Source organism: Halichoerus grypus, chromosome 2, assembly GCF_964656455.1.
Source record: "Halichoerus grypus chromosome 2, mHalGry1.hap1.1, whole genome shotgun sequence".
In the NCBI taxonomy this organism is placed as follows: Eukaryota; Metazoa; Chordata; class Mammalia; order Carnivora; family Phocidae; genus Halichoerus; species Halichoerus grypus.
Genome location: NC_135713.1, coordinates 33,168,301 through 33,186,775, shown reverse-complemented (window position 1 = coordinate 33,186,775; position 18,475 = coordinate 33,168,301). Strand labels below are relative to the sequence as shown.

The 18,475-nt window shown below is 42.7% G+C and overlaps 1 protein-coding gene across 5 annotated transcripts in view; it reads right to left on the bottom strand.

Annotated features, from left to right (window-relative positions):
• GHR (growth hormone receptor) overlaps positions 1–18,141 on the bottom strand; it is a 258,077-nt gene extending 239,936 nt beyond the window's left edge. For 2 of the 5 annotated variants that reach the window (XM_078066688.1, XM_078066686.1), the window contains exons 1-2: positions 17,874–17,913; positions 17,123–17,457 (exon numbers count right to left, since the gene is read on the bottom strand). Coding sequence is in view for 1 of the 5 variants with exons in the window: in XM_078066686.1 (XP_077922812.1) it covers positions 17,123–17,135 (13 nt within the window). In the remaining 4 variants the exon portion in view is untranslated. Of the gene's footprint in view, positions 1–17,122; positions 17,458–17,873 lie in introns of all 5 variants that reach the window. The other 3 variants (XM_036067251.2, XM_036067258.2, XM_078066687.1) reach the window with 2 other exon arrangements.
• Positions 18,142–18,475: the final 334 nt, after the last annotated feature.

Here is an 18,475-nt window from a genome sequence, read left to right as displayed (position 1 = left end):
GCATATACTATCAAGTCCAGTTCAGTATAGAAAGTGGTTTTGAGAACTCGGGGTACAAGCTTCATGGAGAAGAAAACATGGAAAGGGAAGGACTAGGAGAGTCTGATCTGTGTTTCCAGGTTAGGCAAGGAAAAACCAGCATCTCTACCTTATTTTCATTCTGAATACCAAACAAGAACTAGCCATATCTACTTCATGAATGAATTCCTTAACTCACTTAGATCATTTTGTAAATATATAGGAAAAAAATCACTTTCACATAATTTTTTAAAGGCCAATCAACTAGGATCTTCTGTAAGGACTTAAGATCCTTCAGTACCTCTGCATGCACTAAAACCAACACTAATATATCTCCCACCAGCTTTCAGAGTCCATCTTTAAATAAGTTTATAGTACTATATCCCAAAGTCTTCTACAAATTCCTGGTCTTAAGCCCAAAAGATATTAATCAAAGTCCAAGTCATTTATTAAACTGCAAGTGGCCATAAAGCAGAGTTAATGCAATTTGTCAGGCAGAGCAAACCAAGAAACGGCTTGACCTATGAGCTTTTAGGACCCTCTTTGAAAAGCTGGGTAAAATCACCAGGGAAGAGGTTAAAATTCAACTTTGCTTTATGTCCCTCTTTAAATCATGTAAAGTGCAAGCATGGTCCTGACAATTTACGATTATTAGTGATAACTTACCAAAGAGAATACTTCCTGAGTATTCCCATAAGGATTTTTTAAAAGTTCAAAATGCTACTTCGGGAATGTGGTTATTATAAATATCCTTCCTCTTTAAATCACAGATTTTAAAGCAGTTGTCATTTGAATTACAAAATCCCAAATCCCAGAGAAGTCATTGTAACGATTATGTTAATTGGGTACTAATATTTTACTACTTGTATTTGGCAGCCTGTTTTATTTTTTTCCTGGAAAATTCCTCCTAGCTGTATATTTCAAAATTTAAGACTTAATGAAATTAAGACAATTTCTTTATTTTTATTTTTTATTTTTTTAAGATTTTATTTATTTGTCAGAGAGAGTGCACGAGTGCGCACAAGCAGGGGGAGTGGCAGGCAGAGGGAGAAGCAGGCTCCCCACTGAGCAGGGAGCCTGATGCGGGACTGGATCCCAGACACTTAACCGACTGAGCCACCCAGGCATCCCAACACAACTTCTTTTTTAAAAAATAATCAAGGCAGTGTTAGGCGGCCTTAGTTATCTATTGCTGCGTAACAAATTAGCAGCTTAAAACAACAAACCTTTATTATCTTACAGTCTAGGAGCAGGGACCTGGCAGGGATTTGGCTGGGTTGTTCCGGCTCAAGGTCTTTCAAGAGACTGCAGTCAAGCTGTTGAGGGGAGGGGGCTACAATCATTCTGCAGCTGGACTGGCCCTGAAGGCTCCACCTCCAAGGTCATTCTCATGGTGGTGGTTGTCAAGATGCTTTAGTTTCATACTAGCTGTTGGACTGGGGACCTGAGCTCTTCATTCCATACTGGCTGTGGGACTCCCTCGCTTCCCTTGCATCTGGGTCTCTCCATAGGGCAGCTCAAAACATGGCAACTGCTTTCACCCAGAGTGAATGATCCAAAAGACAGAGCAGCCAAGACAGAAGGCATGATACCTCTGAAGGATCTAGTCTCCAAAGCTGCACATCTTCACTTCCACTTGACTCTGTTAGAAACGAGCTGTAAAGTCTAGCCCGTGCTCAAGGAGAGGGAACTTGGACTCCACCTCTTGAAATACCAAAAAAATTTGTGAACAGTTTTAAAACCATCCTGTAGTGGTGGTTAGGATGATTCGAAGCATGGGATTTAGATACACTTAGGATCTTGTCCGTGCTGCTTGCCAACACTGGGTCCTTACACAAATTATTGAACTTATGCCACAGTTCCACCAAATGTAGAATTTGGTGGCTCATGGGGGTTTTGTGTGGGATTAAACAATATAACATGAAAAAGAACTTTGTAGAGCCCTTGGTCATAGTAAGCACTTCCTGAATGCTGCCCCCGCCCACCAGTAATCGGTGAAGCTAACTATTGCATGCCCACTAAGCAGAGAATATGCCGTCCTTTGCCCTGTAGGAGCTGATAGTCTAGGAGCTTGAAAGTAAATCTGAACGTGGACATAAAAAAGCTAATGAGATTTTTCTTCTAGAAATCTGAGGGCTTTGCAAAAACAGGCAGGCAGAAAAGCAGTCTATTCCACATAAGGAAATCGATAATGTGTTTAAAACATTTTTGTGTGCTTGCTTTTTTAAAGAAGAGAGGCAGTTTCTTCAAGTTCAACTTTCTCAGGAGCACTATGTGTAAAGCAGACGAAAGCCCAGCATCTTGCAGGGGTGGAGGGTGCTTTGCAGCCAGCCTGGCCCACTCTTCTGGAGACCCCAAGGCCCAGGGGTGAGTTGGCTAGAGCACCGTTGGCCGACCTGCATGAACAGATTGTGCCTGGAACTGCATATACAAAGGATCAAAGGTCACAGTTTAAAACCATGCCAACTTAAAGTAGCCGTTTCAGTCAAGAAAACAGTTTCACACATAGGTTCTGAAAGGTCATGGTTTTTCTCCTTTAAAAACGTGCAATGCTCTAAACATTGGAGTCTGAAGGGGTTACCTTTCGGTCAACCCCTGCTTATTCCTTCTAAAAAAAAAAAGCCCATTTTTACATGATTGTCCCTTTGTATCTTCTTAGAAGTTAGATTTCATAGTGAAATAATTTGTGTTTTACACTGATTGTGTTATTAGATACTAACTCCAGGCTTGCAACAACTTGAAATCAAAGTAAAAATAAACAAAAACCCCTAAAGCCTATTCTTTTCTGAATTCAGAGTTAGAGGTTAGAGGAATTGCACCATTGGTTAGCCTAGGTATTCATGTTGTTTATCTTCCCAGAGTCAAAGCCCAAATAATTTATAAGAATTTTTTCTTCTGAATTTCATGTCCTGGGTTCCAAGGCAACCAAGGCAAATTTTCTGTTGGGCCACTGCAAGCAGGAAGATTAGTCAAAGATTTCACTGAATGTTCCATATCCCTGATGTAACACTTAAAAAAACAACAACAACAAAAAAAACTAATTATGGAAAGCCTGAGAAATGGAGGTCAACTATCTGAACTCAAACACATTATAATATAGTATTTTAATTATTACACAACATCAATGCCTTGCTCTTTAGAGATGCTTGCTTTCAAGCCTATTATTAGCCCTGTATCAAACTTTATTACTGGAGTATGGGTGACTTTCTGAAGATCTCTGTGGTCAATGCATGTGGATATCAAGATAACAGGTTTTGCAAATGTTAGGTAGGCTTTGAAAAAAAAATTCACAGATTCCAGGCTGATGCTTAAGCCAGCTCACTTAGAAATATACCATGCATCTGCATCCACTGCAGTTTGAGAATACAGACTTGTTGAAGCCCACACGCCTAGCAAAAAGGCACCAAGCAGAGGTATTGGGCAAGCAGAGAAGAATGGCAGTAACTGGGTACCAAGTAGTAAGAGTGTAGGCTCTGAAGGCAGAAGATGTGTTTTTCATCTCAGTGATATCATCTACCATCTGCAGAGCCCTGGGCAAGTAACTTAATTGACCAGAGTTCAACAGTCTCAAGGCTATGTGATTCACAGTTAGCAGAATTAATTGCGACACACACATTATGATGTGGGGCACATTGGAAGGTCTGGGTCATGTCTGACTCAGGGGGTCCTGCTTCACATTTAGTGATCAGGATACATGTTGAAAATCAAATTTCTTCGAGTCGTCACACCATTATGGGTATTTCTCAGCTATCTCATGGAGGGTCAGCTATACATATGCCCACTGAATACAGTTTTGCTCTTATTGTTGTTTTGATATATTTATTTTGAGAACATAACCTTGTCTAACATGATGTTGGATGTCGTCAACGTCAACGTCATCGTTTTTTCACTCACAGAGCTTAACCATGTAGTTACAAAGACTAGTTAGTTGGACACGAGAAGGCCCAAATAAAAGACTGTATGCACAGTATTTAAAAATTGTAGGGGCACCTGGGTGGCCCAGTCAGTTAAGCATAGGACTCTTGATTTTGGCTCAGGTCATGCTCTCAGGGTGGTGAGATGGAGCCCTGCGTCTGGCTCCGGGCCAGGCGTGGAGCCTGCTTAACATTCTCTCTCTCTCCCTCTCCTTCTGCCCCTCCCTCCCCCTCTAGAAAAATAATAATAAAAAAATATAATAAAATAAAAATAGTAAAACTACATGCAATGTGATATTCTGAATTGAATCCTGGAACAGAAAAAGGACATTAGTTGAAACAGAAAATATGAATAAAGTCTGGAGTTTAGTTAGTAGTATTGTACTAATATTTGTTTCTTAGTTTTGATAAATACGCCATGGTTACGGATATTAACATTAGGGGGAAATGGGCAAGGAGCATACAGGAACTCTACAATTTTTCTTTGCAAACACTTCTGTTAATCTGAAATTAGTTCAAATGAAATGTTTATTTAAAAGAAATCACATTGTATTATTCAGTGCAAGTTGCCTGTCCCTTTCCCACCCACATCCCCGTACCTCTACTACTTTGCACTGCCTAATTCCTAAGCGCCAACACCTGCGTTTCTTTTCCTGCGAGTTCTTTCTTCCATCTGAAGACTGACGGCTTTGCCGTCCCCAGCATGAGTGACCAGGAACTAATGTCTGATGAAAGTTGGTGGGTGAATATTCAAACTTTTCAATCCTGGAATGAGAGGACTCTGAGATATGTTTTGCCTGGGCTCCCAAAATCTCTCTGGGAAGATCAAAAACTCCAGTTGCCAAAGGTAACTTGCCTTTATTGGCTCCTTTCCCTTCCTTATTTCACTTTCCTAAATAAACTTTTACCTGAATCCTTATCTCATGGTCTGCTTCTGGGAGAAATCCAAACCAAGACATCACTCCTAACTGTATTTGCTGACAAAGCGGCTACTGGATATATCAGTTCAAGGTAATTTATGGGGAGATATTATAGCTGTCCCAGATTATCTTTGGTCCCTGGAAAGAGCACCTCACTCCATACCATGAGCAAAATCACCAAATTATAAATATGCTAGGAATTGGCACATGAAAGCCACACATTTTTGGATGTGTGAAAGAGAAATGTTTGGAAGAATGCTAACAAAAACTTACATTAACTACTAAAATGCATTCATTCATTTATTTAACCAAAACTTCCCGAGGATTTTCTACAGGATATAAAGTGATCAAGACAAAAAAGGTCCCTACTATGAAGGAGTTTATATTTTTGTTGGTGGAAATGAACAAACAACAGGAAAACAAATTAATAAACAAGATAATATCAGATAGTGATAAGTGATGTCAAAACAAAACAGGATCATATGATAGAATGACCTCACTGAGGGAAGGTCATACTCTATTAGATTGGGGTCAGAGGGGTCCTGTCCTTTCTGAGAAGGTGACATTTGAGCTGGGGCCTGAATGACAAGAGAGAAAGAGTCCTCTGAAGATACACACACTCTTTCTCTCTCTCTCTCTCACACACACACACACACTGATTTTACTTTGTTGCATTCCTCCAGGTTCTTGTATCTTACAGCACATCACCATAGGCCATTCTTTACCCAGAAAGGCCTTTCACCACAACATGACCACCCCAACTGGCCAACTTTCAATTCTCCCTGAACTTACGGACAGTACCACCTTGCCTAAGGAGGGCTTCCCAACACTGACAGAAATCTCTCTGACAAACACATATATCCAGGAATAATTTAATATTGATCTTAAAATCCAAACTTCATAAGCCACCCATAACCATGTGCATATATGTGTCACTTCTGTTGTGCAGTAATAGTCTAGGCACATTGCCGGGGAAGTCAGGACTCGAGAAACTAATCTCTGGCCAGCAGTACTCTTCTGAAGGAGGGATATTTCAATGGTTCAAACAAAAGAAACACTTCAAGGACTCAGTAAAGCCCAAAACTGGGTTGAATGGGGAAAAGAGGAGGGAAAAAAAAAGCAGCAGTTGACATCAAGTAATCTTTTATGGGTGAAGGTAATTAAGTCTCATGGCTCACAGCCTCTCAGAAGGGTGCTGCACGGAGTCTTCTCCTGCCGCAGTATAACATGGGCCAGTCATTGTTTTGACGCACTTAAACTACAATAGCTTTGGGTTTTTTTTTATTATCATGTTCAGTTAGCCAGCATATAGTACATCATTAGTTTTTGATGTAGTGTTCCACGATTCACTAGTTGCATATAACTCCCAGTGCTCCATGCAATACGTGCCCTCCTTAATACCCATCACCCGGTTACCCCATCCTCCCACCCCCCTCCCTTCTGTAACCCTCAGTTTGGTTCCTGGAGTCCAGAGTCTCTCACGGTTTGTATCCCTCTCTGATTTCCCTCCCTTCAGTTTTCCCTCCCTTCCCCTATGGTCCTCCATGCTATTCCTTATGTTCCACATGAGTGAAACCATAGGATCACTGTCTTTCTCTGCTTGACTTGTTTCACTTAGCATAATCCCCTCCAGTTCCATCCATGTCGACACAAATGGTGGGTATTCATCCTTTCTGATGGCTGAGTAACATTCCATTGTGTATATGAATCACATCTTCTTTATCCATTCGTCTGTTGAAGGGCATCTCGGCTCCTTCCACAGTTTGGCTATTTAGAGCTACCCTATGACCCAGCCATTGCACTACTAGGTATTTACCCCAAAGATACAGATATAGTGAAAAGAGGGGGCACATGCACCCCAATGTTCTTACAACAGCTTTGTAAAGTAAGAATCACTATCCCCATTTTGCAGATAAAGCTCAAAGAGTTTAATTAACTTGCTGAGAGTTGTAAAGGTAGTAAATGGCAAAGCTGGATTCAGACCCCATCAGACAAACCAGATTGTGTGATTCCAAAGCCTGGTCCATGCCCTTTCCAGAATGCCGACCTACCTGTAAGCTTTCACAGGGACACGTAAGAGGGCATCTGCCAGCCCTAATTCACAGGCAAATCTCGCTCTTTTCCCAGTGAAAAGAACTGGCCACGTGTCAGTGGCCTCAATTCACAACCCGCCCACTCAGGTAGTTAACACAGCTGTCACCCTCACCTGTGAACAACAGCGGTAAACAACACACTATTTCATGGTTAAAATCAATGTTTGTGGGTGGGAATGTGGTATAGCAGAAAGAGTCCTGGAAAGAATGCTAGACAAGCTGGGTTATAAATCTGTCACTGTCGTGGTGGAGCTTTAATCCCAGAGAAATCTTGTCACTTCTCAGGGACTCCCACTTCCTCACCTATAAATAAAATAAGGATGTTGGACTCAGTTTTCAACAGCAGTCCACTGGCATTTGAGGACATATAATTCTTCCTTTTGTAGGGCTGCCCCTGGCATTACAGAAATTAAGCATCCTTGACTCTGGGCACTAAAAAAAAATCTATAACTCCTTTTTAAAAATTCCAGTTAACATACAGTGTTATATTAGTTTCAGGTGTACAATATAGTGATTCACCACTTCCATATAACACCTGGTGCTCATCACAAGTGCCCTCCTTCATCCCCACCACCCATTTCACCCATTCCCCCCCCCACCTCCCCTCTGGTGACCATCAGATTGTTCTCTATAGTTAAGAGTCTGTTTCTTGGTTTGCCTCTCTTTCTCTCTTTTTTTCCCCTTTCCTCATTTGTTTTGTTTCCTAAATTCCACGTATGAATGAAATCATATATTTGTCTTTCTTTGACTTATTTTACTTAGCATAATGCATAAAACTCTCTAGCTCCATCCAGGTCTTTGCAAATGGCTGAATAATATTCCATTATATATAAACAGAAGACCCTAAAGACTCCATGAAAAAACTTTTAGAATAAATAAAGTTAGTAAAGTTATAGGATACAAAATCAATCCACAAAAATCTGTTGTGTTTCCATACACTAGTAATAAACTTTCATAAAGAGAAATTAAGAATAACATCGCTCGGCATCAGGGAAATCCAAATCAAAACCTCAGTGAGACATCACCTCACACCAGTCAGAATGGCTAAAATTAACAAGTCAGGAAACGACAGATATTGGCAGGGATGCAGAGAAAGGGGAACCCTCCTACACTGTTGATGGGAATGCAAGCTGATGCAGCCAGTCTGGAAAACAGTATGGAGGTTCCTCAAAAAGTTGAAAATAGAGCTACCATACGACCTAGCAATTGCACTACTGGGTATTTACCCCAAAGATACAAATGTAGGGATCCGAAGGGGTACGTGCACCCCGATGTTTATAGCAGCAATGTCCACAATAGCCAAACTGTGGAAAGAGCCAAGATGTCCATTGACAGATGAATGGATAAAGAAGATGTGGTACACACACACACACACACACCAATGGAATATTATGCAGCCATCAAAAGGAATGAGATCTTGCCATTTGCAACAATGTGGATGGAACTGGAGGGTGTTATGCTGAGCGAAATAAGTCAATCAGAGAAAGACATGTATCATATGACCTCACTGATATGAGGAATTCTTAATCTCAGGAAACAAACTGAGGGGTGCTGGAGTGGTGGGGGGGTGGGAGGGATGGGGTGGCTGGGTGATAGACATTGGGGAGGGTATGTGCTATGGTGAGCGCTGTGAATTGTGCAAGACCGTTGAATCACAGATCTGTACCTCTGAAACAAATAATACAATATATGTTAAAAAAAAAAAGAAGAAGATAGCAGGAGGGGAAGAATGAAGGGGGGGAAATCGGAGGGGGAGACGAACCATGAGAGATGATGGACTCTGAAAAACAAACTGAGGGTTCTAGAGGGGAGGGGGGTGGGAGGATGAGTTAGCCTGGTGATGGGTATTAAAGAGGGCACGTTTTGCATGGAGCACTGGGTGTTATACACAAACAATAAATCATGGAACACTACATCAAAAACTAATGACGTAATGTATGGTGATTAACATAACAATAAAAATTTTAAAAAGAGAAATTAAGAATAAATAAAATAAATAAATAAAAATTAAATAAATAAAAGGCAAATTAAGAAAACAATCCCATTTACAATTGCATCAAAAAGAATAAAATACCTAGGAATATATATATATATATATATCACATCTTTATCCATTCATCAGTCAATGGATACTTGGGCTGTTTCTATAATTTGGCTATTGTAGACAATGCTGCTATAAACATCAGGTGTATGTATCCCTTTGAATTAGTATTTTTATATTCTTTGGGTAAATACCAAGTAGTGCAATCGCTGGATCATAGGGTACTTCTATTTTTAACTTTTTGGGGAACCTCCATACTGTTTTCCACAGCAGCTGCACCAGTTTGCATTCCCACCAATAGTGCAAGAGGGTTGCCCTTTCTCCACATCCTTGCCAACACCTGCTGTTTCTTGTGTTGTTGATTCTAGCAATTCTGACAGGTGTGAGGTGGTATCTCATTGTAGTTTTGATTTGTATTTCCCTGATGATCAGAGATGTTGAGCATCTTTTCATGTCTCTTGCCCATCTGTATGTCTTCTCTGGAAAATGTCTATTCATGCGTTCTCTCTCTTTTTAGTCCTTGTAACAATCATATTTCTGAATACCCGTAGGCGCTGCCTAGCAGAGAGGCACCCCTGAAACAAATAATACATTATATGTAATAAAAAAATTGTTTTTTTAAAGATAAGTGTGCAGAAACACCCTGCAACAGTCATCCCCTTCCTTCCAGCAAGGACTAGGTTCAGGGTGGCCATCCCAATAGGCCCACCCTAAGGATGGATCTACATACAACATCAACGATAAGCAATGAAGAAGGCTTCTGTGTAAACAAATCCACAGCCTGGTACACCCTGCCTACTCCCTTGTTACAAGTAACCCCAGTGAGCTCCAGATATGCAGATATGTCTCCTGGTGCTAAGTTCCTAACCTTCTCACACAAAACATCTACCTATCAAAAAAAAAAAAAAGGTACCATATTTAAAATACTGGCTCAGAAGCCACTTTGCCTATAAGCCATTGCCCCAAATACTGCAGCCCAAACAGATTTCCCTTCTCTCAAAATAAATATAGCATTTCCAGTCTGTAATTGAATTTTTCATTAAATTGTATAATTGTCTACTGTTCCTTAATCACACAACAGACATTATTAGTGTTGCCTTCCTAGCTTGAATGCTAGGTCCCAAAGTCAAGGGTCATGTCTTATACTACTTTTATATTCCCCAGAGTGTCTAGCACATTCCTGGGAACACAGTAATGACTCAATAAATATGTGTTCTGTCTTTGATTTTTTACAGTGATCCCAAAAATACCACTAGCTTGGCCAAACTTACATCCTGCAGGCTAATAAAAAATTTTATTTATTCAGCATCTTTTCCCAAGTAGTTTTCAAAGTACTTTTCAGATGACATTCCTAATTCTCACATACCCTACATGTACTATAAGGAATAAATAAAAACACTAAAGTTTACAGGATGAAAGCAAAGAAAATTAAAATTGTATGCTCTTTGATGAGGGGTATACTGAGAGCTGCCAACTGGGTATGTCTCCCAAACCCTACTGAGTCCTACAGAAAAATTCCAACATGTCTCCATCTTGCTTCAAATATTAAAAATTTCTTGACTTTGCCAAGGCCCTGAACAGGATCCACCTGGGAAAGTTGGTCATCAAGTCTGGGTGTTACCATTAATCTAAGGAGAATCATACCAAATTTGCATTCTGAGCTTAGATCCTAGTCATCACCTGACTCTATCCACATCCTTTGTCCAACTTACCACATCCGTCTTATCGACACTTCAATTTCTCTGTTTTACTACAAACTAAGGTCATCAAAAAATATTTATTAAACAACTATTCTATGACAAGCAAAGCACTGTTTTGTCAATATCTCTAAGGAAATAAGATGCTATGCTGAGTGCTAATATAAAAGAAATAATTCCTCTTCATTCTTGCTCCACTTTCTTTAATCTTTCTAACTTGCTAGGCATCAAAGTGGTACCTTTTCTTCATTCATCATCATCTTGCCCAGGGATTCTGGTATCTTCTTCTACCCCTAGGTCAAGAAGCCACTGTCGAGGCTCTGTCTTCAGTACTCTTTCCATAATTTATCATTCATATAGGCTCCCCCAGACTGTTTTTCACTTTGCTTTGCCAAATTGAGGTTTTCTGGGATCACAATAACCTAGCCTGATGTCCAAAGAAGGGGCAGATAGGGTGAATTAGGATCTCGTATGCCATCATCTTGACCAGGGACAAAGGCTGCCTGGCCAGTGGCAGTCAGAACTGGAAGACCGACGGAAGCTTATGACCAGCCATCACCAAAGCTGAGTGCATCACTGGCAGCACCTTTTGTGTCAATAAGCACGTGGGGAGAGAACTCTGGATGTCTGTTTTGTAATGGTCACACTCTACTTTTTTTTGATACGGCAACTCAAGGAAAAAAGATAGATATGATGCTTATTATAATAAAGTACATGTCTTAAACAAGAAAAAATGAATTTTTCTTTGGACCAATGACTTTATGGTAGGAACAGAGGTCCTTTAGTTCTTTAAAGTTTTTAAATAATATAAATGAGGAATTAATCAAGGAGGAGTTACTGGAGCAAATGTCTAGCATAGCAGGCTGTCCACCATAGGTAAGTACATAGAAGCACCTACTCAATTTGCAAAATCCTTTGGTGTCCTCCCACGGAATAAGGGCTTTCTCAGAGTATTCTCCTCCACCTGTGGCAGATCCCCGTGAAGCGAGCATTTTCCCCGGGATACACGTGTCACTTAGAAGCCCAGCCAGCTGGAGATAGACTTGTTTATGTTTAAACAAATTCACAATCTAAGAAGTATAACTCATTGGGATTATAATGATATTATTCTAAAGAAAACTGACTGAAGTCTTGTCAATCACAAAAGAAGCAAGTTCTAATCAAAGCAGTAAACACATCTGGAAGTTTTAAGGACTCTGCAGGAGAAATTATCTACTGATTTTGAAATGGAGCATTTGAAGGTAGGTTTAGATGTTAATTAAAAAAACACAGCCCAACAATTTCTGACAAAATCACAGCCTTCTTATGAATCATTATTTGGTAAAGTTGATGCCTGACCTAAGGCTTCATTTGCCTCTATTAAAAGGTAGTGAAAAGCAAGGACTGAAGAAAGAAGTTGAAACTAAACAAGGATCCTTTCTGTCCTTCTTTTAAGAGTCTGGTACTCATAGCAGAATTGTCTTTAGCTTAAAGCAAAACAACAACAAACAACAAAAGAAAAGAAAACTGCTTCCGAAGGATTTTCTGCATCAGACCATGATGAGCTGGTATTGTTTCAGGAAGCACAGCCATGATTACACTTTTATCTGTTTTACTTAACTGACTAAAAATATTAATGGTGAGGGAATAAAATAAGCAACACTATTTCTTGATGCTTATATTGAAAATTGTAGCTTGTTAAATAAGTGATCTGAATTAGAGCTCGACTATCCAAGGCATTCCATGTTAATTAGACTAACACTTTTTACGGCTGCTGTGTTTACAAGCATCCAGCCAAGAGTGGAAAAATATAAAAATGAATAAAATTTATTTTCTGTTTTGAGGAACCGTTCCTAGCAAGGAAGACAGATATGAAAAAACAGACCAGGAAACTGAAAACAAATGAAATAGGTGTTCTTGGAGAGTTTCAAGCGAAGTCCCAAAGGCTCTGAGAGAAAAGAGAAATTCAATAATTAAATGAATTCAAATCATAGCCCCCCAAAGAAACCTAAGACGGCATCTTGTTTATTCCTCGTTTTTGTTGTTGTTGTCTGTTATTAACATGTAAGAAATATGAAGACCAGGGAAGTTCAACAGTTTGCAAAAATTACAAAGCCCGCGGGAGGCAGAGCTCAAGGGGGACCAAGCTCCCTGACACCGAGTTCACTATGGTTTCATATTATGCCACCCTAACTGAAGGGTTTCTTATATCAAAGTAGAACTTTCGTTTGGAAATTACATGTCTAAGTACTTGTCAGTGGGTCTGCTGTAATTTTATTTATTTTTTTTGCAGGAGGTGGGGGCTAGATAGAAGGTAGAGAGTTGTGAAATGAATTTTTGAACTTTAAAAAAATAGGCACTTTATCATTGATTATTTCCTCCCTTTCTATGAGAACAGAATAAAGCAAAGAAGCAAATGTGATACAGATGGAGATCATAATGCTAGGGGATTAGTGAGGAATCTCACTGCAAACATACACACACACACACACACACACACACACACACAGAGGGGGACAGCATGAATAATTTCATCAAAGAGCACAGACTGTCACTGGCCCCTTGTTCTGACTAAAGGTCAATGTGCAAAGGAGGACCTTCTGATAGTCCCAGATGTCAGTCCATATCACAGGCTGGTTTTCTCTCTTTGCCAATAAAAAATGGTTCTTTCTTTCACATTCAGACTTGCTGAGAAAAACAACATCGTCATCATCATCAACCATAAACATCTCCTGCAAGAAGACAGAAGATTCTCAGCTGTGGCAGATTCCCAGCTGGTAGCAGGGGAAACATAACTTCGTTGGGAAGCCCCAGACAGATACATAAAAGGGAAAGCCATCATATCGGGCAGGTGTCCAATGAGCAGCACAGGCCGTAAATGCTACGCGGGTTGTGTGTCAATACTTCAGCCTGGGTGTTAAGCAGCATAATTTTCACCGAGGAGAACAGTGAGTCTCAGAGGAGCTGATGTGCCTGTTGGTGGTAAAACTCAAATTCAAACTGAGGTCCAATGGGCACCAAAGTGTTTGCCCTTGAACCACACCCTCTCCCCCTGTATACACCAGCTTTGCTTCTCTCCTCCAAGAAGGCTAGAACTTGGTCAGTGAAGACCATCAGCGCCTTTGCCTGATTTGGATCCAGACACACAACAGGAGGCAGGAACCCGTCCTGGAACTGATGCAGTGATATACCTGCTTTTGACTTCCCCGTGACATGATGGGCCATTTACCTCCAGGAGGAGAAGGGGTTGTTGACTCAGTCATGTCCTGTGTGTACATCTTAAATCCCAGTTGCCTGAGGAAGCATTTCTGTCAGATGTACTTTCACCTCATTTAGGGCCAGATGGCATACTCTCTGAGACTGGGATAGAACGAGCCTTCAATAAATGCCTGATTGCTAGGACTGACTCATGTTTGTGGAAGCAGACACAGTAAGGTCCAGGAAAAGAATACCTCACTGTTCCTACCTGTCTGTGATATGCAACTTCAATTTGCTTGTCTTCAGAACATTCTACATCTGGTTTTTTTGTTTTTGTTTTTGTTTTTGCTTAGTGTTCCTTTGATAGGGAGAAATTAAGTAACTATGTTCATTGCATGTAGGATTGTATGTACCTGCACAGTATGACACTTCCCATAGATAGGAAATTCAGGCATAAAAAAAATATTTTTTTGTTAATGAAGTACAGTTAACATAAAAAATATTTTGAAGGATTATAATGTCTTGACTATGGATGACTAATAATCTAAAAAGAGTAAGTTGTTATCTTGTTTACAGCTTAGAAATTAGTGAACTGTGTAATGAGATGGCTAAAATAGCTCATGAATATTAAGCTGCCTTAATGGCTGCAGAAAGTCCAGAACTAAGGATTTCACATCTGAGTTTTAGATGACAAACATGATGAGGGGTATCGTGAATGCGGACTCTGGGGCATGTTGTCAGGGCAGGGAAGGGTGGGACCCCACTGTGGGTGAGAAGAACTGCAAGGATAGCAAAAAAAAAAAAAAGAAAGAATTCAGGAAGAAGGGGCATAATGTTTGTTTTCAAATATAGCACTTAAAGGGAAGAGAGATTAGATTCATTGTGTGTTGCTCCAGCAACTGAACAGTAGGTCAATAGGTAGAAGAAAATGTTGATTTAGTGCAAAGCAGTACTTTCTAAAAATGAATCTCTCCTAGAATGGACTGGCCAGTGAGGAAGCAAGATTCCCAGCTGATTATTTTCAAGAGGTGGGCTGGCCCATTTACAGAAAGGGCTACTGAGGTGGAAGTTCATGCACCTGATAGGTACCTCTGAAGGTGGTTACCATACTCATCAAACATTTTATTGGGCATGTTATTAACATTATACTGTTCAAGGTCAGGGGAAAAAAAATCACTTCCTTAAAAGACACCCTCATTGCTTTGTTTACACAATGAGCAGAGGGCTGATTCCAAAGCCTTACCAAATTCAATTCTTACCAAATCAATGTTCAGAAAGTGATTAGATGAGTTGGAATCTCATATTATTTAAATCATTACCACAGAGGTTACAGGGTTTTCTCTTTTTTAAAAAAAATTGAGGGTTTTTATGGACACATGTGAACACATTAAGTTATTTTCATTATTGACATATCTTTAATTGTTCTCTAAAACTAAACCAAGTCTCCATAACTGTGCAATTTACCAGTGGAGTGACCAGAGAAGTTTAATCTTCAGGTTCACAAATTTAATCAATATAACCCATGCCTGTTTTTCTAAGTTAAACAAGTTACTCTGCCACATTCTCACTGTATCACTCAGATTTATCTTTACATTAACAATGCTCACCAGCAGATAGCCAAAAAGGCTCGCCAAGTTGGACCAACTTCAAGAATTGTTTCCATGCTGGGGTATTTCATGCGCTTGGCAGAAGTAGGCTGCAACTGGGGCTCCATTTATTACATTATGCTATAAACATTATGTCCGGATCTAATGAGATACTCCACATGACAGTCCCGTAGGTAACCAAGCACTGTAAACATCTGTTAACACAAGCACCAGATATAGCATGGAGAAGATGCCTAGTATCCATTTTAAGTGGTTTATGATGTGGTCTGCTGTTTACGCACTAATAATAAAAAAACACAGCCCCAAACTCTGCCTAGAACAAATATTTGCAACGCAAAGTTATGCTCAGTTTGAAAAAAAAAAAATGCACTGGAGAGTCATGGCTCTGTCACTGCCTTTACAGACTTTCATTTCACACTTTAGCCTATTAAGTGTTGGCCTTCCATAGCATTCAGCAGACCAAAACTATAATTTCACTGGGATATATTTACTCCAAATGGAAAGCTGAATGTTGGCTCACCAACTTTCCTTAGACTTATGTGAATCAAAAAGTTTACAAGGGTGGAAGGAGATAAAGGACGGGCCGTGCTTAAACTACAAATGATGTCCAAGGGTCTCTGGGTGAAAACACATCCTTCCAGCTCCATCTGAAGTCCATCTGAAGAGAAACCGTAAATAACCAGAGACCCCTAGAAATCTAATCTGGGAACAAGCTTTTCTCAAAAGGAAATAGAATCCCCAATCACAGAAAAGATGGAACTAACAATCCTGTGGACTAAGTCATTTTGTTTCTATCTAGCATTTTAATTTCTGGAAAATATTTCACATTAATTACCTCCAAAGTGTATACACTTGGCACCCCAGAGAAAAGGACTAGCAGGGTGACCCAGGTGGAAACTAGCCTAGAACACCAATTGCTCACCGCACAGCTGCCGCAACATGTATGAAAGGTGAGTGCCTTCCCAGGCACACGTGCCAGGGATTCTAAAGGTAAACACTACAGAGACCATCTAGTTTCTGAACTGTGCCCAGCTGCACCCCGGGAATCTCAGACCTGCAGCTCCAACTCGGGTCTGGGCCTCCAAGGTTCTGTACCTACACATAGAACCCTCGTCCTCCTATTGCAAGTCTCCTGAGAGCTCCAGAAACCTCCTCCTCCAGCCTTCAGCTCCTCAAAGGCAATGGGTTTAGTGTTTTAAAGCTAAGCAGGGTCGGGCCTGGTTAGTACTTGGATGGGAGTTTAGTGTTTTTAAGTCCGTGGTATTTAAATCCTATGCAGGAACTCCTGCGACTTCCCAACCCTCTGGCCTCCCGTTACCTTTCCCTGTCCCTTCCAAGGTCTCCTGGCTGCACAAATGGGCGGGCGGCACCTCTCTGGCCTCCTCCTCCCCCCTGCACACCCTACTGGCTCAGGCGCCGACACGCCTCCCCAGGCGCACACACGCGCGCACACACGCGCACACACACACAGCGCGCACGTACACCCATACAGCACGCATACCCGAAGCCAGGTTACCAACTCCCGCAGCCGGGCCCGAGTCGGCGTCCCCACTCGGGTTATATATAAAGCACTCGCCCCAAAATAGACTCCCCTGCCCGGCACCCTGTGCACGCCACCAGCACCCTCTCCCCTGACACGCGGCTACCCCACTCACCCGCAGCTCTCATGCTTCGGGCAGTTCTGTCAAAACTTTGAGCCTGGTTGATGTCATAACCACAAGTGTGTCAGGGGCTGGGGGTGCTCGGCTTGCCACGATGTCCACCCACTCCAGCTCCTGGGGACTGGTGGCCGTGAGTCTACTGACCCCAGCTCCGCGGGTGTCAAAGCGTGGCTGCAGTCTGCACAACGGGCAGAGGGCGGTGCGCTTTGGGGAGGAGCGCGCGGTGCCGACGCGCACAGCCCGACGACCTCCCCTCTCCTCCGGTCGCGCCGCCAGGGACTTCTCCCCGCTCCGCGGCGGCAGCCTCAGCAGTTCCTGCCCCAGCCCGGCTGATGATGTCAAAGAGAAACGCAAAACTTTTACGACTTTAACAATCCTGGCCTCAGAGGAAGCCCCTCCAGGTACCGCAAACACCGGCCACAGCAGGCGCCAGCGTGGGATGGTTCGCCTGTCGCCCCCAACTCCTGACGCCCACCACCAATGTCCACACACACACACATCCACAGCGTGGATCGGGTTACAACAACCCACCAGCAGAAAACAACTTCTTCGCGAGGAGGAGGGGAGCACAGCCAACCCCCAAGTCCCCCGGGAAAAAAATGACTCGTGTAAATACATAAGCCAGATCCCCACTTTCATAAACAACTGGTCCACTCCTAGGCCCCCGGGCACAAAAGGGGGGACAGAAGAGCCCGACTCCCTGAGCCTCTCCCCCCCCGCCCCCCCCCCCCCCCCGCTCCAGTACCTCTGAGTCTCGCCTCCGGATAGAGAGCGCGGGTTCGCTTCCGCGCTGGGGCCGAGGGCGCGGGGGCCTCCGGCCTGCGTGGCCCCAGCTCGCGGTCCCCGCCGCCGCCTCGGCTCAGCAGTAGCCGCCGCCACCGCCGCTCCAGCAGCCGCCGCCGCCGCTCCCTAGACCGCCTCCTCTTCCCATGGCTGCGCCCAGCTTGGCAGCTCGCGGGCTGTCAGGCTTGGGGAGGAGGAGGGGGCGGGGTGAAACGGGAAGGGAGGACGGGAGGGGATGGGTGGGAAACGGCGGCCGCCGCTCACCAGGGGTCACGCCGGGCCCGGCCCGCCGCCCCCGCGACCCGGGCAGCAGCGGCGAGGGGAAGCGGGAGTTCGGGGCGACCGGTTCGAGACCCGGTGCGGAGGCGCGGAGCGCCGTCCGGGCCAAGCATTCCGAGGAGCTGGGATGAAGCGTTCCCCGCGAAGGAGTTGGAGTTGGTGCGTGTCACTCTCTTCTGGGCTGCGCGGCTCCTCCTAGAGGAAAGTATTGGTAGTGGCAGGACACTTCCTCTCCGCCCACTCCTGTTCCCGAAAAGAAGGCAGGACCTAAAAGAGCATTAAGTG